Source organism: Anolis sagrei, chromosome 4 (genome assembly GCF_037176765.1).
Source record: "Anolis sagrei isolate rAnoSag1 chromosome 4, rAnoSag1.mat, whole genome shotgun sequence".
Classification (NCBI taxonomy): domain Eukaryota; kingdom Metazoa; phylum Chordata; class Lepidosauria; order Squamata; family Dactyloidae; genus Anolis; species Anolis sagrei.
The window spans coordinates 216,650,491-216,676,194 of NC_090024.1; the positions used below are offsets into that span (position 1 = coordinate 216,650,491).

The 25,704-nt window shown below is 39.1% G+C and overlaps 2 protein-coding genes across 2 annotated transcripts in view; one reads left to right on the forward strand and one right to left on the reverse strand.

The window, feature by feature from the left end:
• Positions 1 to 780: 780 nt before the first annotated feature.
• On the reverse strand, positions 781 to 8,879 carry GHRH (growth hormone releasing hormone). The gene is made up of 6 exons (XM_060772222.2): positions 8,721 to 8,879; positions 4,837 to 4,931; positions 3,915 to 4,046; positions 2,656 to 2,760; positions 1,494 to 1,625; positions 781 to 1,077 (listed from the first exon to the last, which is right to left on the reverse strand). The coding sequence occupies exons 2-6, from the start codon at positions 4,908 to 4,910 to the stop codon at positions 1,017 to 1,019; spliced, it is 504 nt and encodes a 167-aa protein (XP_060628205.2). The 5' UTR covers positions 4,911 to 4,931; positions 8,721 to 8,879; the 3' UTR covers positions 781 to 1,016.
• An 8,459-nt stretch (positions 8,880 to 17,338) lies between these two features.
• The window catches only part of MANBAL (mannosidase beta like), a 101,765-nt gene continuing 93,399 nt past the window's right edge, over positions 17,339 to 25,704 (forward strand). Inside the window, exons 1-2 of the mRNA XM_060772218.2 lie at positions 17,339 to 17,431; positions 23,786 to 23,970. Coding sequence (XP_060628201.1) covers positions 23,821 to 23,970 — 150 coding nt within the window. The 5' untranslated portion in view covers positions 17,339 to 17,431; positions 23,786 to 23,820. The remainder of the gene's footprint in view (positions 17,432 to 23,785; positions 23,971 to 25,704) is intronic.

The window sequence follows — 25,704 nt, forward strand, 5'->3', positions numbered from 1 at the left end:
TGATTCACCAAGTTTGTACGTTTGGGCTCTCTAGATCATGTTTTCATGGAGACATACACTATTTCATGAACTACTTGGGGGGGATTTGAATGGCTGAAGAAACTTAAGGAAGTAAAAAGTAGGTTATAATGTGTTTTGAGGAATTAAAAGGCCACTTATATTTGGACTTTCAATCTAGGTATACACCTGTGAAGTCTCCAGGAAAATGCAGTGGCTTTTGAAATAGGAACAGTAGCATAACCAGACCTTGTTCCTTCCTTGATCTGTCATTGCCAGAGGTACATGACCATTCCAGTACTAAAGGGATTGTGCTGTAGGACGTGGAAGCATACAGTTTATATACCTATGATCTATAAACCTTCCTCCCCAATCATGATTTATGGTGCATTAAGTTTTCCTTATATCTTAAGGAATCCTGTTGGTTGGTCAAAATAGAATCATTCAATCACATTTCAAGTAGTCTACTCTACTGATGAGTATCAGCAAATTTTCGACCACATTGATTCAATTACTCTGAATATTTGCTTTTGACTATGAATATTCCCTTAATTTCTTTCAGTAGCTCGCAATAGCTGGAAAAAGCTATCTACAGCCTTGAAATCAGCAAAATTCTTTCCATTAATGTGTTAATTCCCAGTTCATCAGCACAGTTCTTGTTTGTGGTAGTTTCAGTACTGGGAGACATTTCCTCATTTTCCAGTTGATCGCATACATCTGTGTCTTGACATTAACGCTCCATAGAAGACAATAAAGAATTGGATGTATAAAATTTGCTGTATATATATTTTATTTTTGAACCAGACCCAGACAACACATTCACCAATCTATATATGTAGTAAATGTAGGGAACATACATTTCCCTCATGCAGTTGTAAGTATGGTAGAAGATTACATTTCTGACAATATCAGCACTCACAAGCAAATGTTTGTTTTCTTCTAACAGTTTCGGGAGTTTGAATTCTTAACCTTCAAACTTGAGAATGCCATTGACCAGAATGAGATGGGAATAAGCTGATTTATAGTTCCATGAGCTTGGTCAGAGTACTGACTAGATGGTTTTGGTTGCAATCTTGAGACCTAGACAGAAGGGAAATAGAAGAGCTTGACAAAATACTTCTGGTTTACGTCGGATATAGGGTTATCTCTAGGAACACTTGATTACAGAGACTGGGAAACAATATAATGATCGGGGGATATTATTAAAGGGTTTATTCAATGGACATGGAAAGAGATACCTAAACCACTTCATTTCAGTCAGCACTCAGAGCAAGATTATCTGAGGCTATCCTTGTCTGATTGCCCACAAATCCATCTGATAAACCAGGGGTTGGGAAAATCAAGGTGGAAGACTTAGTTATGCATTCATAAATAAGTAGGCAATGTAAACAGACATTAACTCTGTATTTTTAGGTGGCATTCAGTGCTGTGGGTACACCTAAGAATATATTATTGTATAAACCTATTTGTATAATCCAGTGAATATGCTTACTAACCTCTTATTCTGTAACATGGCTCCCAAGAAGTTTCTCAGTACCATCTGCTGGTGATAGTGACTGTCCATAAGAATGCTGTCAGAATGGCGCCTGGTCAAGAATTCATGGTCTTCATCTCCTAGGCTGCCTTCTCTGCAAAAAAAAAAAAAAAAAAAAGCCAGCGTGGTTGTAGTGAACCTAAATGAACCCTGCTTTGTTGTGGAGCTTGCACATTGAGTCTGAAAAAAATTAATTTTAGCCTATCTTCAAATAGCTCATAACTTGATAACATTAGGTCACCTGATGTCCTTGACAAGTGGTACTTGCAAGAAAGTGTCATACTATCAGGACTAACAAATAGGAGCTGGAGTTCAAAACATTTGGGGAGCACTAGGCTGGAAAACCCTGTACAGGCAGTCCCCAAGTTACAAACATCTGACTCACAAACTACTCATAGTTAAGAATGGAGCTGAGGCAACAAATTCTACCTTGAGAAAGGGAAAAGACTTATCATGGGGAAAAGGGGTTTCCACTGAAGCTTTAGCACCAATCCTTGTTTCCACAACAATCCAAATTATTCAAAATCCAATTATAAAGGGGACAGAAAGTGAGGTGAAATCTTCTGAACGGGGACACAGATAGCAAACAAACCCTATGCTACCCAAAGCTTATATATACATCTACATACACACACCTAAAATGTGCCTGTTCTGACTTGCATACAAATTCAACTTAAGCAAACCTACAGGACCTATCTTGTTCGTAACTTTGGGACTGCTTGTAGTCTAAAAGTGCATGGAGAAATGGCATATCCAGTCCAATTACTATCTTTAGATCACACAGGAAAGTTCTTACCATTTTAAAAGAAAGATAAACTGAATCTTTTTATAAACTGGCATGCGTAGATTCTTTAAGAAGATAATAGTCATAAGATCAATGTTTATATTTGTGCCATCAAATGAAGCCCCAGTTTTTTACTGGCAAGTGTGAGTGGGTTCTTGTAAGACATTTTCTTCGAATGCAGCCGACTGTGACTGAACTTTGAGCATCTTTGGAGAGGCATCTCTTACATTCTAACTTCATGAGCTAAATTGGGACTATAGCAGCCTACCCTCCCTAGACCTGAATGCTTGACAGACACTACCAAAATAACAGTGAGAATGAGTAATGATACCCCACTTACCCAAGTCTTTTCCCAACGATGCCCTGCAATAACTTCTGGGCTGACAGCTTGCCTCTGACTTTACGGTAACTGTCAGTGAATATGGCATCTGCATGACGTTGCGTTCTAAAGAAACACAGGCATGTAATCATTGTGTGAGGATGACTCCTTCCAAACTGGCATCATGCATAGAATCATGTGAAGGTTAGCTTCTCACCTCATTTAGATGTAGCAAATCCCATAATTTACATCTTTTTGTGAGCATGCAGCCCACTTCAGGATGGAGAAAGGCTACTTGTGTTGGAGCATTGTGTGCTTCTGAGTATTTGCAAAGTATATGAAGGGACAAGATGGATACAAATAGAAATACTAAAATGTTAAAGATCAATAGCACTTGAACTGAGTAAACCTGAATAAGGTGCATCATGGGAAATGCCTTTATTTTGTTTTTGTTGAAGTAATGTATTGTTGATACAGAGCTACAGCATTCTAACTCTTATATCTGAAATGCCCTGGACCCATCTAACATCTACATGGAAATATGGCTACACTGAAGTACACTGTGGATGTCTTACAACTATGGCCTAAATCCAACAGCCCAAAAAGAGGAGGCACATGGGTTTTACATAATTTTTGACTTGCCTTTCAGCAATTGTTTCCAGAGGTTTATTCAGCCTTGACATTGAAATTAGATTCAGGCTTATAATTTGTATATCATATTTTAATTTTTAAAATATTGATAATGTATTCAAGCTTTTCTGGAAAGCCATTGGTGCTTCCTTCATATATATTGCATAATGAATCTATAAAAGTGACTGGCACAAGATGGGATCACTAATGTTTTTACTAACTTTTTACATCTCAGCATCCATGTCCTCCTATCTGCTCCCTTGGACGGTAGATTTGTCATGACATAAAAACAGAAAAATGTTAGCGGATTACTTGGTTATTATTGTATTTTTTACTGCCAGAGATCACAAATCAGAGACAGTATGCAAGTAATGTGATGGGAATATTGGTAGCTTGTGATCTGAGCAAGATAGGTGGCACCCCCACCTTTTCTAAGTGAGGTGCCCTCATGTGCCCTGCCAGTGTGCTTTTTTAGAAGCAACAGCTCATAGAATGTCTATAGATTTCAAACAGTGTTGATGGGCTTCCTAGCAGCATTTGGCATGGCCACTGAACAAAACACGGTATTAGATTAGATGGACACAAAAGAGTGATCTAGGAATGATCTTGCATTCTTTTGACATGTAGATTTGGGGAGCTAATACACTCACCTTTTCTCAGGAGGGCTAGTCAGAAACTTCTCCTCTTCTTGTTCTTCCACTGAGAGATTGTGGCTCTGTACCGGACCACTTTCTTGTAACTGAAAGCTTACTGCCTTTCCAGAAATGGGAAGTGGACTGTACCTAAAACAGTAAGCCAGATATAATATGACAGATACTCAGAATAATCCTTAATGTTTTGAGTGCACAATACATTCAGAAGAGACATCACCAAACTATCCTGGAAGGGGAGTGTTATCTGTGAGATCCAACTGTACTTCAAAGTGTCTTCTTTTCTCAAAATATCGGTCTGTTTGTTTGATGTGTTGGTTACAATTTCATCCAACTCACCCTCTACACAAAAACGATTGTCCATTATTTCTTGTTTTAGCAGTATTGTTGCCAGTTTGATGCAGAGAAATAAAGTAAAAGCACATACAACAAAACAACAAAGCAACTACACATATAAGAACAATTCCAGCAGAGCATGTCTGATAGCTTTTAAAACAAACATAATATCAATGTTTACCCTTAAGAGCAAGAGCATTTTGAGACAAAGGGCTCTGTGTGCTAGTGATCAGAAGGCACTGTACAGCTATTACACCTCAGTGGGAAATTGGAAAATCAAAAGAGTGCTGTGCGGGGAGGTTAACAACAACCTTGACATCCAGACTTACAAACTATAACTCTTTTATCCCACAACTAATCATAAAACAAAGGATGTGAAATGCAAGAAACAACAGATATTTTATCTGTTGTGTTAAGATATCTTTCACTACTTTAATGAGCCCCTTTTCTAAAAATGTGCCAAGCATATTGCTCGGTTTGACTTCTACTATTAGAGAAACTTTGGGATCCAACCAATATTTTGTTCTGGTTTTGTGAGTTTGTTTTGTTTTGAGTAGGCAGGAAGATAAGGATGAATGCCACCCACCGAAGTGCTGGATAGAGTGGAGAGGAGAGGGAACGCATGACAAAATAGAAGAGGAGAATAGCCCTATACAGCATTTTTCACTCTTCTGGGTCAATCTGTAAAAAAAGAGGAAGAAGAATAGGGGAAGGAGAAAATTAGGATTCATTAGTATTGCAAAGACAGGCTCATATGCAGCCTTGGAGACATTATCCAAATAGTACACCTGGGCTACAACAAGTGGGTCTACTACACTGTCCTCTATGCACACATCGTTGATTTATTTCAGTGACCCACCAGACAGTTGCTGAGCAGTAGTGCATGGCAAGGGGTTGGACTGGATGGTTTTTGTGGTCTCTTCCAACTCTGAGATTCTTTGATTCTATCTTTACAACTAATGTATCAGTAATTTAAAAATAAAAATAGTATTGTAGTAAAGCAAGAAATAAACACAAGTTAGATTGTGTCCAGAAGGGCACAACCCAAAATGATCAAAGTCAAGCCCTATGAGGAAACTGAGGGGACTGGGCATGTTTAGCTTGGACATGATAGCCATATTTAAATATTTGAAAGAATGTTGTACTAAGGAGATGACAGGCTTGTTTTCTGATGCCGTAGGAACTAAGGCATGGTGCAAAAGATTAAAATTGCAGGAAAAGAGGTTCCACCTAAACATTAGAAAACTTCCTGACAGTAAGAACCGTTCGACAGTGGGACTGTTCTTCCTTGGAGTGTGGTGGAGTCTACTCCTGAAGTTTTTAAACAGACACTGGATGGCCATATATCGGAGGGTGCTATAATTGTGTGTCCCTGCCTCGTAAAAGGGGGTTGGACTAGAGGGCCCTTGTGGTTTCTTCCAACTCTGTTTCTAAGTCTAGCAACAAAATGCTGTTTGGAATCTCTAAAACATTGTATTCTATGGTCATTGATCACAGATGTATCCACATGATGCAATTATAGCACTTTGATATGTCTTTAATGGCAGTGACTCTACTCTATGGTACCCCAGGAATTTTAGTTGCAGAGGTTGATACTATTGTAATTCAGAGAAGGGTACTTCAGACCTCAAAACCCAGACTAACAAAGGACATTGCATGGGTAGTTCAAGTGGCAAAAACTACTCTTATTTATACAGTTTGAATATCCACCCAGTTCTCTTCAAGGATTCTCCTTTGCTGATTCTCCCCTTCAGGCCCGTAGCCAGGATTTTGATTCGGGAGTTGCTGAGTTTGATTCGGGGGGGGGGGGGGGGCTGAGTTTGATTCAAAGCGGGGCGGGGGGCTGAGGATCTGCCCTAGCAAACCTTTGTATCATTATCCCAATAGCCACATGTATATGGGATATATTGAGCATGGTGATCAGATCATGAATAAACATAACAATTCAAATAATATACCAGTAAGGCCTTCTCGCGGACCACCCTGAAAATTTGAGGAGGGAGGTGAAGCCCATCAAGCGCCCCCCCCCCCCCCCACGGCTACATGCCTGCTCCCCTTTTGTTTGTGGCTGATAGTATTTAAGTTGCATAATGAATGGCACTCAAACAGCATAGACCCTGGAAACCAAGAGAGCAATTATCACAGAAATGCATACAATTTTGCTTCGAGCTGGAAGACTAGGCAGATTCACTCTCAAGCGGGGTCTCCACCTGCTGTTTTAGAACTGTAAAAGGACAGGAGAATTCATTTCATAAAGTGACCCTTCCGTTGTAATCTACAACACCATGCAGTCTGTAACTGGTCCATTATCCTGGTGCTTCTAAGTGGCTGAAAGGGGGTGTTTTCATATAACAGGATCGCTTTCTGAATGTCAAGGGATGTTGTGCTTGGATTTTCGGGGTTGTATGGATTAAATCTTCATACATTGCTATCTCTTTTTTACCTCAATTAGTTCCTTATATTCCAGAGCCAGTGAAGATTTTTTTTTGGAGAAGGGTTACTACAACTCCCAGTATCTGGGATTTGAGAAGGTGTAGTCTAAAAATGTAAGTTTTCTTAGTTCTGCTGCATGTTTATTATTCATTTATTATTCATTCAATCATGTGAATAAACTTGTGAACACTTTTTTTTTTTTTTTGCAATGTGCAGTTAGGTTTGTTGTGGATCAGTTTTCTATCTAAATGCCATGTTGACTGGTCTCAAGACCAGAATAGCAGTGATAAAAATAGTTATTTTATCTCTCTTTTCTTTTTGTGATTCAAGGGTTTTGATATTTCTAAAGATATTTTTAAAGGGTGTTTCTTTCCTCTGCACTGGATTTAGTTGACAGCTCAACAAGATGTTACTGGATTTAAGAAATTGAAGGCACTGTTGTTTTATCTTGGCTTTGGGATGGCGCAGGAGATAAAGTGATAGATGCAGTGTGCATTATGGAATAAAAAAGGAAATCCATTTTTAGAAGAAAAGCCTTTGATTGTCAACAAAAAATGCATCCCTGTTATCTGATAGTACTTCGAAAAACAGTTGAAGTGCTACTTAATCATAGTTGCAGAGATAATGATGCAGTCACTGTTAGAGGCAGATAAACTGTTTACTATGCCAGGGATTTTACCTCATCAATCTAGAAAATAACACAAAAGGCGTAAAGCTAAAAGCAGTCCTTTAGCCTTGAGTTTTGTTTTGGTATAATATTATACCTACAATCCATTGTTGCTGTGGGGTTATCTCAGCAAAATTTGTTCAAAGGGAGGAAGGGTGCTATTGCCTTCCTCTGAGGATGAGAGTGTGTGACCTGCTCAAGATCACCTAGTAGGTTTCCACAGCAAAGAAGGGATTCAAACTCTAGTTTCCAGGTCTAACACCCAAACCAGTATAACACTACCACTGAGTTTAACAGAACTTGCTTTCACTTAAGTACATATAAGATTGCTGGTTAAGATAGACACTTGAAAGTCTATGTATTTGAAATTAATGGAGCTTAGTTGTCATAATTGCATTGTCATAGCATTTCATACAGAAAATGGTTGTGTAAAAACATTGAAAATTCTAAAAAGGTACCTGCATTAATAAAAGCAAAAAACAAAACATAGGTACATGTTTCTTTTAGCTTTGAAAAGTTTTTATTGACATTTTCACATTTAGATAAAAGTTAATTATGTATCATTTCCTTACTCACTTCCACTTCTAATTTTAACATACCTGCAACCTTTTTTTCCATAAACAAGTTTACAACTAACCTCTGCACTGACTGAATATACATTATTCAAAAAATTGAAATGCTCTTAAATCCAAATGGTCCACATAGATGGCAGATATAATTATACTTTTGTTTTCTAATAGTTCAGTGCACACAAACTTTATTTTGTGCACAAAACTATTTAAAATATTGTGCATAAGGTGCATATGAAACATGAATGAATTTCATGTTTAAACTTGGGTCCCATCTCCAAGATCTCGCTCTCTCTCTTTCTCTCATATTCCAAAATCTGGGGAGAAGCCCCAAAACGGCTCTGTTCTCTAGCATTTCGGACAAATGGACATGTAAACTACTCAATATGTAGTTTACATGTCCACTCTTTTTTTTGGAGTTGAAGAAAAATAAATGAAAAGGCAGGGGCAGATTTTTAAAGTTTTTATTTAAAAAACAACAGGAACGCTGAAGTCTGTGTTAGATATATGAGCTAGAAAATGCTCTGTTTTGCAAGTATGATGAAATCTTCTAAAATTATGTGCTGTCTACATGCTGTCAGAGTCCAATTATGAATATTTCACACTAATTTACAGTCCAATCCTATGTGCGTTTCCTTAAAAATGCACCCTGTTGTGGACTGGTTTCCAAGCCAGAGAATTTTTTAAAACCCTGCAAGCTACAAAGTTTCTTGCAAATAGATAGGGAAAATGAGATGAAGCAGCTCTCTCGTAGAAATGTAAAAATTAAAATTTAAAATCCATGTATCTATTTAAACTTACCTTTGGGAACAACACCCTCACAAGTCAGCACACTCTTCTTTGACCTTCCTCCTCGCCTTCTCTTACTTTTATCGTGTCCTGGGAACAGGGGAGCACTCCAGATTTTTCTAATCTGAGTGACTGGTCTGTTGCTGTTGCATTGCTGCATCCTCTTTTATATCTTCACTCCCTCATCAAACCTGCACGCTTGTGAACGTCAGAGGATCAATTATGTCCCCGTCATTGAAATAGCTCTGTTTAGAAAACTGTGTATTGCAAATGAGGGTACAGGCAAGATGTGAGCTAGTAGTGAGTGGTCAACATGCCAATCATTAACATCACCATAACTTGGTATAAAATTTATTTTGTTGAATAAACTTTTTATTTCTTTAAAACATCTGTTTTAACATTAAAAACAACAATGAACAATACTGCTCATTAATATGTCATATCCTCCCTCTCCTGCAAAAGAACTTGTAACTTCATTCTTCAAGCAGTCATTTCCTGCATGGCAGGGGGTTGGACTAGATGCCCCATGTGGTCTCTTTCAACTCTATGATTCTATGTCTGGTTTATCATTGTAGCATCTTACGTTCTTCCCAATCATCAGCATTGTTCTGTTTCCACTGGAGTTTTTCATTGTTAGAGGTAGAGAAGTTCATGACACAGGCACTTGCAAATGTCTCAAGAAAATAAAGTATCCAGAGATCTTGAATCTTAGAGCTGGAAGGGGTTTTAAAGTTTATCTAATTTCCTGCTAAATTGAAAGAGAATCTGCTGTCTCATCTACAGTAAATTATGTTGTATTATAAATTCTTCATATATTGCTGGAATCACCTTTCTTATAATGAAAGAAAGATCCATTTGTCTGAAGCCTATCTTCTGGAGGAACAGACATTTCCGCCATCCTTATGTCTGTCATATTGCTTCTTCGTTTCTTTTCTCCAAATTTTAACCGTTTCTATAGGATTGCTCCTCTCCACCTTGATCAACCCCTAGACACATTCCAGTTTTTATATATATATATATATATATATATATATATATATATATATATATTATTTTTTACCCAGAAATAGATACAATACTTGAGGTCCAATCAAAGAGGAACAGAGTCAAACGGTTACATCTCCTATCTGGATACTAATTTCTTTTGATGTACCCTAATGTTGCATTTGTCTTTTTGGCCGCAAAATCATTCTGTTGACTGATTTTTCATGTGTGCTAAAATCTCTAGAACTTTCTCATATATTAAAGTGTCTCTGATGATATATTTGAAGAGAGGAATAGAACCATTTTGCAAAAAAGGCTCCCATACACAAAATCCATTGAGCTGCTAGAGAAAGATATTTTTCACCAATTATATCAAGAGCCATCCAAGATATCAAAGGACAATCGTGACAAGAGCTGTTTCTCTGTAGTGTCCATCTTATCTTTGTTTAGTTTTGTTAATTTTGGTCCAGTTTACTATAGTTACAGAATCAAAAACTTTAATATGGTTTCTTAAGAAATTGGTTCTTAAGAATGATCAACTTGGCATTAAGTAAACTATGCATAGGAATATCCATAGTGAAACAATATCAGACTGGGATATCTTGTGTCTCAGAAGACAGAAACAACAAATGCACCTATATGCAGTCAGCCCTCTGTGGATTCAACCAACCTCAGATCGAAATATTTGGTGGGGAAAAGCCATGTGGGACATCTCATCTATCTCCCTACATCCCAACTGATCTATGCAGGCCTCATGAGAGGACCACAGTGGAAGCTGTTCTTCAGGCTGCTCCCTTGCTGAGAAAATTGATGGCTATTTCTTCCACCTAGTATTTCAGCACAACACCAGCATGTTTAACACCTACTTCCACATTTGCAACCCTGAATATCATGAATGTTAATTATCTTTTTTTGTTATTTTGAAACAATACTATGGGGCATGTGTGTTCTAGTTTTCATTTGTGAAATATTAGCACGTATGTGATTATCCTGCCTTTCTTTGTGTAGAAGTGTGCTGGACCATTAAAGGAGTAAAAACTTAATAGTTGAATGCACATTTTCCCACTTCATTCCAGAGCTGAGATCTATTTTGAAAAATGCAGGAAATTGGAATCGTCCACCAGATCACCAACAATCTTAATGGATTGTTGTAGGTTTTTTCGGGTAGCATTCTTTCATGTACCAGTCGATAAAAGTTCATATGGAACAACTAAGCTGACATTATAGTTCCATCTAGGGCCAGAAAATTCACCTCAATAGAAAAAGCAAAAGAATAGAGAATGACATAGAACATGCTGAAATCCAATCGTTTGGCAGTTATGTTGCTTGGATCCTCCTCCATAATAACTGAATGATGTAATTAATTACATCAGATGAAGAGCAAATGGCCAGAGTGGGCACAACCTGGGTTACACTGACCCAGGCTGCCATATATAGGTCTTATCAAGTATTATAACATTTTGTACATTCACAGAATTATTTTGATTTTGATAGGTGTTGCTGAGATGTGTTCTTAGTGCCATGGCCATCATGCTCCACATTGCTCTGACCCACCTGGAGTAATGGGGGAATTATATGAGGATAAATTTTGCAGACTTTAGTTGCATGTTTAACACAATCTTCCAACATAGACTGGAATTTGAACTTATGGATCTTGGATTGCCATATTCAATCTGTTCCTGGATTACAGACTTCTTGTTTGGACATTCCCAGAGGGTTAGATTAGGTAACCACTAACCACACTTCTTCAGCTCTCACTTGCAACACTGGGAAACCACACAACTGTGTGTTGAGTCCTCTGCTTTATACTTTGTACACATATTATTGCACCCTCATCCACCATAACAATAATCATTATCAAATTCGCAGATGATACAACAGTGGTGGGGTTTATCTCAGAAGGGGATGAGTCTGCCTATTGGAATGAGGTGAATCAGCAACTCTCGTGGTTCAGGGACAATAATCTGTTTTTTAACGTAATTAAGACCAAGGAGCTTAAACAAAGAACAGACCAGAAATCCAGCCCTTGGTCATAAATGGAGACCAAGTGGAGCAGGTGGCCAGTTTTAAGTACCTGGGTGTCACTGTGAAGGAGGATCTGACCTGGGACATTCATACATCAGCGTTGGTGAAGAGGGCCCTGCAGAGATTGTAGTATCTAAGACTCCTAAGGAAATAACTGAATGAAAAATGGCTGATGACTTTCTACTGCTGTGCTATAGAGAGTGTCCTAACCTACTGCATCTGCACATGGTTTGGTAACTTCACAATGGCAGATAGGAAGGTGTTCCAAAGGGTTACCACTTCTGCACAGAGAATCATTGGTTGTGCTCTCTCATCTTTGGATCCCACAGCCTAAAGGAAGCCCAGAACATTCTTAAGGATCTGTCTCACCCAGCATATTTTGTTTTTGAATATTACCATTTGTCTGACAGTACAGGGTGACAAAAGCAAGGACAAACAGACTGAGAGATAGCTTTTAACCTGGAGCTGTAACTACGAGGGTTATCCGTATTTGTATTAAATATCCGTATTTGTATTAAAATCCGTATTTGTATTAAAATACAAAGAATGAATATATTTTAATAAAACTTATATGGATTGTAGCATATTATTTTTCCACATAATCACCATTCAGTTCAATACATTTTGTCATCCATGGGATATGTTTCTGATGCCTGTGTCATAGAAGTTTCCCTCTGCCTTTTTCAGTCAGTTCGTCACTTCAATTTTCACCTTGTCACTGTCAGAAAAGTGTTTTTCACCAAGGTGTTCCTTCAATTTAGTGAACAGGTGGTAGTCACTGGGTGCAAGATTGGGGCTGTGAGAGGGTGGCTTAAAACATTCCACCCAAATGAAGTCAACAACTCTTGTGTTGCATGAGCTGCGTGCGGATGCGCATTGTCATGAAGGAGACATTCCCGCCATCAGCATCCCACAATGTTTCTTTGGTTGCCTCTGTGAAGTTTCTTCATGGTCTCACAATATATTCCGTGCCCATTTTGTCACATACTGTCTTGACATTATGTCCTCTCCATAAACTGAAACAATTTCATGATGAATCAAGTATTTTTGCCAAATTTAGTCCAGTGAATGAAAATACATTCTGCATATCAGATATTTACATTACGATTCATATCAGTAGCAAAATGACAGGTATGAAGTAGCAATGAAAACAATTTCATGGTTGGGGGTCACCACAACATGAGGAACTGTCACGGCATTAGGAAGGTTGAGAACGACTGAACTTACTTGAACCTTTGAAGAAGTGAACGTCCATTTCTTTTGCTCACCAGATGTCACTGTTAAATCATTTTTTCCAGCCATTCCAGTCGCAATGTTTCACACCTAGGAGGTTTCCCGTTGCAATGTTTCTTATTTTATTGTCTGGCCTCACTTGTGAAATGTTGCAGTGTATTTACCACCTCTCTGTTTACTGCCATTTGTTTTATCTGGGGTGGGAAAGCCAAAATAGATGCATACCATGATTAGTAATTGTTTGTTGTTTATTCATTCAGTCGCTTCTGACTCTTTGTGACCTCATGGACCAGTCCACGCCAGAGCTCCCTGTTGTCCGTTACCACTCCCAGCTCCTTCAGAGTCAAGCCAGTCACTGCAAGGATCCCATCCATCCATTTTTACTTTGGTCGGCCCCTCTTCCTTTTTCCTTCCCTTTTCCCAGCATCATTGTCTTCTCTAAGAATTCCTTTCTTCTCATGATGTGGCCAAAGTACTTCATCTTTGTCTCCAATGAGCAGTCGGGCTTTATTTCCTGGCATATGGACTGGTTGGATCTTCTCGCAGTCCAAGGCACTCTCCGAATTTTCTTCCAACACCACATTTCAAGAACACCTATCTTCCTTCACTCAGTCTTCCTTATGGTCCAGCTCTCACATCCGTAGGTTACTGTGGGGAATACCATTGTTTTAACTATGCGGATCTTCATTGCCAATGTGACGTCTCTACTCTTCACTATTTTATCAAGACTGGTCATTGCTTTCCTCCCAAGAAGTAAGCATCTTTTGATTTCCTGGTTGCAGTAATCTTTGCACCTAGAAATACAAAATCTGTCACTGCCCCCACGTTTTCTCCCTCTATCTGCCAGTTAGCAATTAGTCTGGTTGCTATATTCTTGGTTTTTTTTAAATGTTTAACTGCAACTTAGCTTTTGTGCTTTCTTCTTTCACCTTGATTAGAAGGCTTCTCAGCTCCTCCTCGCTTTTGGCCATCAAAGTGGTATCATCTGCATATCTAAGGTTGTTAATGTTTCTTCCAGCAATTTTAACCCCAGCTTTGCATTCATCAAGCCCCACACATCGCATGATGTCTTCTGCATACAAATGGAATAGGTTGGCTGAGAGTATACAACCCTGCCGTATGCCTTTCCCAATCTTGAACCAGTCTGTTGTTCCGTGGTCAGTTCTTACTGTTACTACTTGGTCATTATACAGATTCCTCAGGAGACAGACAAGGTGATTTGTATTGTCGAAGGCTTTCATGGCCGGGATCACTGGGTTGTTGTAGGTTTTTCCAGAACATGGCTATATAGCCCGGAAAAACCCACAACAACCCAAGGTGATTTGTGTTCCGTCTTCCAGGAGCATAGTTTGCATTACCATTTAGTTGCTTGGGATAGCTTTCTTTTGCATTTCCCCAGGGCTGCTACAATCTTAGCTGCACTCTGAAAGTTAAGGTTTCAGAGGTTAGAGGCTAGAAAGCCAGCCTGCAGGCCCCTTTTGCAGCTATTGGTTTAGAAAGTATCTCTTTGGGTTTAGAGACCGCCCTTTTTCCAGGGGTTGAGATCTCCATTTTGGAATCTCTCCTGTCTTTTTCAGTAGAGAAGAAAGCTTCAGATGTGCTGTTGGTTAGGCAGGTAACTCTGAAAAAACCATTATAAGAACGATTGAGTTAATTAGATTGAGAAATAGATAGAAAGATCAATACTGATTGAGTTATATAGAAGCATATTGAGATTTAGATAAGCTATTGAGTACTATATAGATAGATAGGATAGGTATTGAGTATATATATTGAGCATTACTTCATCTCCAAAGCTAACCTTGAGCTATAGATGGGGGGGGGGGGGGGGATCTGCTTTTTTCTAAACCATAGCAGCTCAGGGTTAGGGTGAAAAGATCTCAGGATTCTCTTCTGCCTTTTGGGGAAAAGTTATATCAGTAACTAAAGGAAAGGAAAGAAAGATCATCTCTATTGTTTCATCAATTGATTGTTTGGTTCGTAACTTTAACAAGCTGTGCCAAGTCTTCTACTTCTTATTCTGTTTTGATGTTCAAAGCCTGTAGTAGCCTCAGTTGCTGGGAATCTCAAGCTTCTAAAGAAAGACCCCCGCGGTCCGCCCAGGCAAAGAGAGAAGCACATCTTAGTTTTGTTTTTATAGGATCTGGGTGTGATAGCACAATTTGGTATCCCCATACAATCAAGAACTTGCCACAATTTATTATGATCCACACAGTCAAAGGCTTTAGAATAGTCAATAAATAGATATTTTTCTGAAACTCCATGCCTTTCTCCAGTAATTGTAGGAATTCCCTATCCAGAAACATCCTAGCTTTTATGAGCTACCGTTGTGAGCTTCATTTCAAGCAAAGGTAGCAAAAGAGGCCTTGTCAATAAGGGCTTGTTCCTAGAGCCCAGGCCTTGGCAAACTTTGGGTCTCCAGGTGTTTTGGACTTCAACTCCCACAATTCCTAACAGCCGACAGGACAAGTCTACATAGGGACCACCAAACGCAGCGCCCAGACACGCATCAAGGAACATGAAAGGCACTGCGAACTACTCCAACCAGAGAAATCAGCCATAGCAGAGCACCTGATGAACCAGCCTGGACACAGCATATTATTTGAGAACACAGAAGAGCTGGACTACTCTCACAACCACCATGTCAGACTACACAGAGAAGCCATTGAAATCCACAAGCATGTGGACAATTTCAACAGAAAGGAGTAAACCATGAAAATGAACAAAATCTGGCTACCAGTATTAAAAAGCTCTAAAATTACAACAGCACAACAACAGTGGGGAAACAAACAGGCATATAAAATCACTCTCAACAAAAGATTCCCCCCAGGCACTTCCAAACCATTGAATGCTAATCAAGGTGATCAGCTGAAACATTCACAGCTAGCCCCAGCAGACAAAAGTCCTTTGTCTCACCCTGGTCATTCCACAGATATATAAACCCATTTTTCCTACTTCCAACAGACCTCACTACCTCTGAGGATGCTTGCCATAGATGCAGGCGAAACGTCAGGAGAAAAATTGCCTCCAGAACATGGCCATATAGCCCGGAAAAACCTACAACAACCCAGTGATTCCGGCCATGAAAGCCTTTGACAATACAGCCGACAGGCTGTTAGGAATTGTGGGAGTTGAAGTCCAAAACACCTGGAGGCCCAAAGTTTGCCAAGGCTTGGTCTAGATGCAGTCTTAAATATCCAGAATAGTTATTTGCAATGCTCTTCTTAGGGATAAATCCTGATCCTCCATGCCTTCTACATCACAAATGAGAAAGTTAAAGCAACTTGGTTAATATATTTGTATATTATTTGTGTCTAATTGTTGAGTGGCTGAGAAGGTTAATAAAAACCCTATAAAAATACAACTCCCATGATATCTATCCATGGCAGTGAAAAGTGGTGCCAAAGTATATTTATTTATTTATTTATTTATTTATTTATTTATTTGCTGCATTTGTTGACCGCCATTCTCAGCCCTAGGGCGACTGATGGCGGTGTACAACATATAAAAGACAATTTACAATAAGCAATAACAAAAAAAAAGTCAACATATCAGTAAACACAATCATATAGTTACACTAAATAATCCGCTCCGTCTCATCGTAGAATCATAACCAAACTCGTAATCCATGTTCCGTTCCAGTTGTCATTACCAATTTATGTAGCGCTCAGTTAAATGCCTTCTCAAATAGCCATGTCTTTAGGCTCTTACGGAAAGACAAAAGGGAGGGCGCCTGTCTGATGTCTGCAGGGAGGGTGTTCCACAGCCGGGGGGCCACCACCGAGAAGGCCCTCTCTCTCGTCCCCGCCAGACGTGCCTGTGCAGCAGGTGGGATCGAGAGAAGGGCCTCCCCAGACGATCTCAAGGCCCTCGTGGGCTCATAGGCCGAGATGCGGTCCGAAAGGTATTTTGGGCCAGAACCGTTTAGGGCTTTGTAGGATAACACCAGCACCTTGAATTGGGCCCGGTAGCAGATCGGCAGCCAGTGGAGCTGCAACAACAGGGGCGTTGTATGCTCCCTGCGTCCCGCTCCTGTTAGTAACATGGCTGCCGCGCGCTGGACTAGCTGAAGCTTCCGGGCCGTCTTCAAGGGCAGCCCCACGTAGAGAGCGTTGCAGTAGTCAAGGCGGGATGTGATCAGAGCGTGTACCACCGTGGCCAAGTCAGACTTCCCGAGGTACGGGCGTATATTCATTTAGCAGTGTCAATGTCCCTATGGCCAAAGGTTTCCAGTCTTTGAAATAGGTCAATGGAGAAGGAATGGCTCAAAAGAGGCCCTCCCTCTGTGCGACGCCAGGGGGCGCTCGGTTCTCGCTCCAAAAGGGAGGCTTCTCTGCAGCACAGAAAGTAGTAGCGAACGAAAGGCCACGCCTCCCTAGCAACGCGTTGCTATGGGTGGTTGCTATGGGATACCTTGAGCGAGCACTTCCTGGAGGAGTAGAACCGCTTCCGGGGGGAAAAGGCTTGGCGTTTGGGAGGAGGTAAGAAGCATCGTATTGGGAATGTGGAGAAGGATTTTTACATTTCTTCCGTCCTGTGTATTGTATTTCCAAACTTGGAGTCCAGTCTCTGCATACACACATCCTGGTGCTAAAGGTGCGTCCACACTGTCGAATTAACGCAGTTTGACACCACTTTAGCTGCCCTGGCTCAATGCTATGGATTTGTACCTTGGTGAGGCACCAGCCCTCTTTGGCAGAGAAGGGTAAAAGGCATTGTAATGACAAACTGCATTAATTCTGCAGTGTAGATGAGCCCAAAGCAGTTTTTGTTCAGTACAGGTTGAAATTTCCTTATTAGGGTTGTTTTGGATATGAATGTGTATGTGTTTTTTAACTTTGGATTTGTTTTAATGATTTTTTAACTGGGAATTTTAAAATACTGTATATATTTGATCCAGTTTTGATGTTAATGTATGTTTGTGTATTTTGAAATGGCTACAATAACAATAATTTAATAAACTTATTATTATAGTATAATATTATATTAAAATACTATAATATACATCTTATATTATATTAAGTAAAGGTAAAGGTTTTCCCCTGGCATTAAATCCAGTCGTGTCCGACTCTGGAGTGTGGTGATCATCTCCATTTCTAAGCCAAAGAGCCAGCATTGTCTGTAGACGCCTCTAAGGTCATGTGGTCGGCATGACTGCATGGAGCGCCGTTACCATCCCGCTGGTGGTACCTATTGATCTACTCACATTTTTCATGTTGTTGAACTGCTAGGTTGGCAGAAGCTGTGGCTGACAGCGGAAGCTCATGCCGTTCCCCGGATTTCATTATATTCATAAATCTGCACTTTGGCCAATACATTTGGGCCGCTGTCATTGCTTCCTAAAGCTATCAATGGAGCATGGGAACGAGAGCTTGAAGGATTCCAAGAAATGCAACTGCAGCTTAGTTTATATGAGATTTCGGTCAACAAGTTCAGCGGTTTAACCACTGTGCCACCGGGGCCTCCCTTTATATTATATTAGTATAATAATAATATGGAGCACCCGGTGGCGGTGGGTTAAGCCGCCGAGGTGCTAAACTTGTTGACCGAAAGGTCACAGGTTCGAATCCAGGGAGCGGCGTGAGCTTCTGCTGTCAGCCCCAGCTTCTGCCAACCTAGTTCAAAAACATACAAAATTTAGTAGATCAATAGGTACTGCTCCGGCAGGAAAGTAATGGCGCGCCATGGAGTCATGCTGACCACATGACATTGGAGGTGTCTATGGACAATGCCAGCTCTTCGGTTTAGAAATGGAGATGAGCATTAACCCCCAGAGTCGGACACGACTGGACTTAATGTCAGGGGAACACCTTTACCTTTACTATAATAACATAATAATTTATTATATAATAATATATAATAATATATAATAATAAAAATAAAACTCACAACAACCCAATAATAAACTTTATTTATAACCTGCCCTATCTTCCGAGGGGGACTCAAGATGGTTTCCAAACGAAGTGGCAAACATTCAGTGCCATAATGAATCAGAGCAGGAAACAAGCCAAAACAAACTTCGACAATACACAAAACAAACTGTTTGTAAAACAACATTAATAACTAACCCAAAAATAGTACTTAAATAAACATAATATATCATAACAAACCCATTTACAACATAATGAAATCTGGACAACAAAAATGCATTAAAATATAGAATGGTTTTCAGCTGCCAACAGAGCCAGGATAGATTTCCAGCATCTATGCCAGTGGTTCCCAAGCTTTTTTTTTTTTTTTTTTAACCAGGGACCACTCTCCATCATTAGTAACAAAAGGGTTATGGATCGGTTTTTAGTCAACTTAAGATTTGGTTTGGGGTGCTGATTCAGAAAATTGCATTGGATAGACCACATCAGCCCTCATTTCTGATACAGAACATATCCCATGGTCAGTGATAGGGAAGGAGTAGCAGGCGGAGCGAAAGGAGTGGAAATAAAATAAATAAAGAGGAAGGAGGACCAGATTTTCGTTTTCACGGCCCACTGGTGGTCTGAAGCCCATAGGTTAATCTATGCTGATCTATTCTGATGCTTTTATGTAAAGTTGCTTTACATAAATCAGTGTGTTCTGCCCTAGGCATACCATCTAAAGCAGGCATGGGCAAACTGTAGCTCTCCAGGTGTTTTTGACTCCCAATTCCTAACAGCTGATAGGAATTGGAAGTTGGGGTCCAATACACCTGGAGGGCCGAAGTTTGCCCATGCCTGATCAAAAGTGTGCTTATTTATTTATTTACTCTTTTTCTACCCTGCCTTTCTTTACCTTGAAGGGAACTCAAGGCTGCTTACATAGTGGCAATCATTCAATACCTTAAAACACATACAATTCCAAAAAGATTAAAATTAAATTAGATTAAAATTTAACACACACATACATAAGAAAGGGGGAATAGCACATCACAAAACTACAATACCACTGCAAAACAAATTATCTAGATGAAATGCACATTTAAAAAAACCCCACATAATACAATTCAAAGCAAACTCACAAGTATCTGTATTTACAATATGTGAGTTGTCATGAGTATCCCTTCTCTGAAATGCTTGGGACCAGGAGTGTTTTGAATTTGAGGGGTTTTTGGAACACCTTTATTTGCATATATCTAAATGTAAAATTTATTTATTATTCATATACGCTTTATACACATAGCTTGAAGGTAATTTTATATGCAATGTTTTAAATAATTTGTGCATGAAACAAAGTTTGAGTACATTGAACCATCAGAAAGCAAAGGTGTCAGCATCGTAGCCATCCAATTTGGGAGCATTTCCAGATGAGGGATACACTACTTGTTAGAAATTGCCCTGTGGTTTCTTATTATCCCCCACATGATTCTTTTTTTTCTTTTCCTTCTTTCTTCTTTTTCTAATGGCCTTAAAAATAAGAGGATTTTTTCGTGCTTACAGAGTACCTAGCAATTAGTCTAGTTCTTTCCTTCCTAGAGGAGTAAGTGGAAGAACTAGGTCAGGAAGCACTATTTTATCTGTTTCACCATAAAAAAATGAAAATATAACCTCTAGAAATTGAGAATGGGATTAAGAAAGTGAGAGGAAGTAGGTTACTTCACAGAGAGTGATGCCGAAAGCATTATATTTTTTCTTTAAAAATACAGGAAGTGTTTGTAGGATGAATGAAAGCATTTTGGAGAGTTGTATTTTAAACCCGAAGTTTTAATAGGAATGAAGATAGAGTACTTGAGTAGGTGGGGATCTATTTTGGTTGTGACTTGTCGTTCCCTTTTTATGTGAATCTTGTGACTAAAAATAAGTGCTCTGGAAACGCATGGTTTTTATTAAGGGTTTTGCCCACCTCCAAACAGCTGTTTAAATTGCAGATCAAATCTTTTCCCATGGCTTAAACTGTTAATCATGTAAACTTCAATGGACCTAAAAGTCAGCATTGTATTAATTGGGAAACACATATTTCTTTATGGAGTGCTACAAAACTTCTGGTGGGCCAGTGTCGGAACAGAAGACTGAACTGGGTGTTTTTGTTCTAATCCTGTAAACTTTTGTCCCCCTATGTCTTTTCAGTGGCATAACTGAGCCTGGAATAATAATGATAATGATAACAACAACAACAACAACAACAACAACAACAACTTTATTTGTATCCTGCTTCTCTCCCCAAACGGGACCCAAAGCAGCTCACAACCTTTTAAAAATGATACAGATCAAGCATACATATAACAATGACTTATAAAACCATGTATACAATAAGACAATAACACATAAATAAATAAATATATAAACATTTATCAAATATAATTAGAAGTGGCACCATTTCACTCCAAAAAACAAACTAACATAATGAAAGGGGTTTCTGTATGTCAGGTCCATCTGGACCTTGGTTGTTTTAACTCTAAAACTGGCAGCAGCTCTCTGTAGTCCAAGGCAGAGGTCCGCCTAGTTAAAGTACTGAATAGATCTGGGAATTTTCTTTTATCCATTGCATGTAGCTCGCCCATGTTACCGTGATTGTGTTTATTGTAATTTTATATTGCTATGTTGTCTTTTGTTTTATGTAATTGCGTTATTATTGTTTATTATTTGCATTTTCGGTTTTATTTCATGTAATTGTTGTTTTGGGCTTGGCCTCATGTAAGCCGCACCGAGTCCCCATTGGGGAGATGGAGCGGGGTACAAATAAAGTGTATTATTATTATTATTATCCAAACTTTTTCCAGGATTTTAGCATCATAGCAGCTCTAACCAAACAACCCAAAGCCCTATCATTTCTGGTATATAGAAGGGCACAGATCAGAAGAATTATATATTATAAGAGTGAGCAAGTAAAACCAGGTGTTGTCCCACCTGCCTTTAAATACACACACAGAGACATGAAGAAATTTTGTTTGTTTGTTTGGAGAATTTTTGGTTTAAAAAATTATTGGGTTGTATAAATAGAGTTTAACTATCTCCATCATAATACAGGACTATTAAAATACAAAATCAGTAAATACAGGTAAAGGAGATTACATACTTTTCTGGTATAGCTCAATTCCTACTTTCTAATTCCATCTCAGTCTCCTATTTATACCTTTCTCCTTATTTCTCAACCTCCCCTGCCCCCTCCCTCCAGGAACATTTGTGATTCAATTTTGTCTTTTATTTTATTTGTTGGATCATGCATATGGTCTGATTTAGTTCCTTGTATTTTCTTTTTCCATATATGAAGAGATTTTATGAGCCAAGCTTGGGTGTTAGGGAGTAGACGTTGGACTGGCACAAGGCAGGAGAAATACAAAGTTCAGGGAGGAAGCAGCAACATTGGAAATAAATATTTGTATTATTACTTTGTTTAATTGTTTATAAATATGTTCTAGCTGATGGTAGCTAGTACAGGCAGCCCAAAGTTACAAACAAGATAGGTTCTGTAGGTTTGTTCTTAAGCTGAATTTCTATGTAAGTTGGAACAGGTACATTTTAAAGTGTAACTCCAGCCCCCCCCCCCCCCACGCGCACACACACACACATATATGGGGCTTTGGCTAGCATAGGGAAGAGTTAAGAAAGACCCATAATCCTAGTTACAAATCCTAGTTACAGAGACTCCTTTAAACTCTGCTCCAACAACACTGACTCACCTCCGCATATTACTTGGCTGTGGTTCATGTGGATACTGTGGGCCCCCAAAAAGACAAATAAATGGGTCTTAGACCAGATCAAGCCTGAACTCTGTCTAGATGGCTAAACTGAGACTTTTTCATTTTGGACATATCGTGAGAAGACATGATTCACAAGACAAGACAATAATGCTTGGTAAGGTCTGTAAGACCTAAACAGGGCTGTTAATGATAAGGTGAGTTGGGTTACCATAAGTCACTCAACCTGACAATCATTAACAACTAATGTATGAGATGTACAAGGGTTGTATAAAATGAGGAGACACTACTAAAACCAAAACCTAGGAAAGGGTGAAATAGTGTAAAATACTGAGGATCAGTGTGACACTATGACCTGCCATGATGTCCATTTCTGTGTCACTGGAAAACAAGGAGGGCACAGAGAATATCCTGCTCCTTTTTATGACTGGATTCTCAGCTCTAAGGACATCCTCGGGAGCTTCCCCAGGAGCAATGCAATTAGCTAAAGGAAAATAGCTGGATGGATCTATGTTGCTCCTCCATTCTCACATCGGATAGTCTGGCTGTTCATTGATTTTGCAGTCTCTGGGCTGCCGTAGATATTATCAATGCTTGACTTTTGAACTTTCCAGTGTGCAAGAGACTTTATTTTCTAATTAATTCACATTTAAAATGTAATTAATTAACAAACTTAATTGATTTATAGAAATGTTTATCTGGCCTTTCCACATACGAAAGAATGACGCAGTTCATGTAAATTAAAAACCCTTTAAATAGTCATCCATGAAACAAGTTCAATAAAACTTAAAAAGCAATAGATACAATATTCAGTAACAGGAAACAATGGATTCAGGCCATGAACACATTAGAAATTTGTTTGGATAAAACTTTGGCCATCACGGAAAAGGTGGTAAGGAGGGAGCAGAATGATCTGTAAATAGTGATCTTGATATCCTTAATGTCACAACACAAAATGCCTGTCTTTGAGGCTGATAGGACTTATAGAAAGGCCTCATTAATTTCTAGGGCTGGGCTGGTTCATTCTGAGGGAGAACCATTTGTGGCTTTAAAGGTTACAGATATTACCTATCAGACAAGTAAATGTAATCATCAGATTAGCTGGTACCAGTAGGAACTTTTGCAGCAGGATTTGTGATATCTAAATTTTCTGAATAGCCATCATGACTTTGGGGGGGGGGGGGGGGGTACTATACAAAATACTATACAATTATTCATGTCATTGCAGAAACAAGAGATCTGAACTTGTTGGGAACTTCTGTGATGGCTACTGAGCTGGACTTCTCACCCCCTGAAATCCCAGAGCCTACACTCTTGGAAAACATCCTTCACTATGGTCTTTTCTTTGGTGCAATTTTCCAGCTCATCTGTGTGTTAGCCATAATCCTTCCTATTCCAAAGACATATAAAATGGTAAGCAGTGATAAAATAGTTTAATTCCATAATACTAATGTTTAATTAAATTTGTGGATCTTGATACAAATTCTGGCCATGATTGTGCCAATTTAGTCAGAGTTAATGGTATTCTGTAGTGGCAATTTGTAACATCCCACTAATTCTTCCCAGTGAGTTCCACAAGTATGTGTGCCCTTTATATTGTTTTCATGGGTGGGTTTTACTTCCCAAGGTGGTTAATGGAAGAGTTAAGCCATTTGACTGACGGTTGTATTTTAAGTGTATGTTCTGGAGGAGACAAACCACATCCACTTCAAGATATTCCTGAGCCAGAGTAGCGATTCTGCCTATATCACTAGTTTCTCATGCTGAATATTGTCTTTATATGCAGGAGAATCGGTCTTTGAAGCTTTGAACATTAGAAGGCAGCAGTGATGTTCTTTCAGGACCTCTGAACTTTGAGTTCCCAAATGCTTCTTGTTCCATTTTTCTAGAGAGCTGAAGCTCTTTTGGCCATCTTCCTTTGAGTGAATCACATCCTTTAGAAAGCAAGCCAAGTCCTTTCTTGGACTGCAGCATTAGCATGAACTGCAATAGCCCATTTACTTGTGAGAGATTCAAGCCAAGTTCCTTGAAGATAAAGAAGCTATCAGCTGTTCCCCCCTCTGCGGTGTTATCCACACTCTTCTTAGAGGCTTGACATTTGCCTATACCTCAATTTTTCTGCAGCCTTTTCCAGTTGGCACACATTGATTTTGAGAGTCTCCAGAAGCCTAAAAATAAATATTTATACCAAAGCTTGTTTAATGATGAAGAACAATGTGTGGGTGTATGTAGCTTCTTCCAGGAACCTGGTTATGCTCCCATGCATGTGTGGGATTTTTTTCCTCTAAAATTATGAAATTTTGGTTTCCATGGAAAGAATTTTTTCTGCTCACAAATGATAGTAAGGAAATTGTACAGTTGGAAACAGAGATGCATTCTTAACCACCTGGGTTTTAAAATTTCAAAATTTTCAGTTTTCAAATTAGAGTGCATGTTTTTTTTAAAAAAAAAAGTTAATTTATTTCTTATTTTTCTTTGATGGCTAGAGCAACCAATTTTTTTTTAAAAAAAAGTTTGAACTGCTTGAAGGGTTTAGGCATTGAAACTCTGATAAATCAAACAGGCCAAAAGATAAACTTCTATACCCATTTACCATGCCAAATATTTGACTTTCCCATGTAACTCTGATGTTCCTTCCTGTGATCTTTCCCAAACTAGCCCCCTTCAGATGTGTTGGAGTACAATTGCCATCACCAGTTGTGCACTACAATTGCACAAGCTAGCACAACCATTGGTTGTGCACATCAGGAGGTCTTCAGTTTGGGGAATACTCTCATTCAGATAGGCAAAAGGAATACACACACACACATATCTTAAAATTAGTGGCAAATCTCAGACCTCATCTCAAAAGTGCCTTCCCATCGCAAAACTATTCTCTGCTTTCTCTTTTTTCTTCGTATTTAATATTTTTTTCTCCTGTGTTTTCCTGTCTTCTAGCTGTATATTTACCACCAAAATTTGGCAGCAACTATGAAAAGTGTAGTAAAATGTGATGTTTGTCCCCAGCCCCACCTCCAGTAGGTTCTCCAAACACAGGAGGCTGTTCACTCCAGCATAAGCTTCCGTGGCCCAAATTCCATTTCTTTAGCCTAAAATATCTGACAAAATTAGCTTTACTCCATGAAAGTGTATGCAGGGAAGTATAAT

Excerpts from the sequence above, each read along its gene's own strand:
- GHRH (XM_060772222.2), bottom strand. The coding sequence starts at position 4,910 with ATGCTGTATAGGGCTATTCTCCTCTTCTATTTTGTCATGCGTTCCCTC. Across the intron at positions 4,047-4,836 it reads CCACTCTATCCAGCACTTCG|GTACAGTCCACTTCCCATTT; the intron begins GTGGGTGGCATT and ends TTACTGTTTTAG. Across the intron at positions 1,078-1,493 it reads GCCATGTTACAGAATAAGAG|GTCTCAAGATTGCAACCAAA; the intron begins GTTAGTAAGCAT and ends CCTTCTGTCTAG.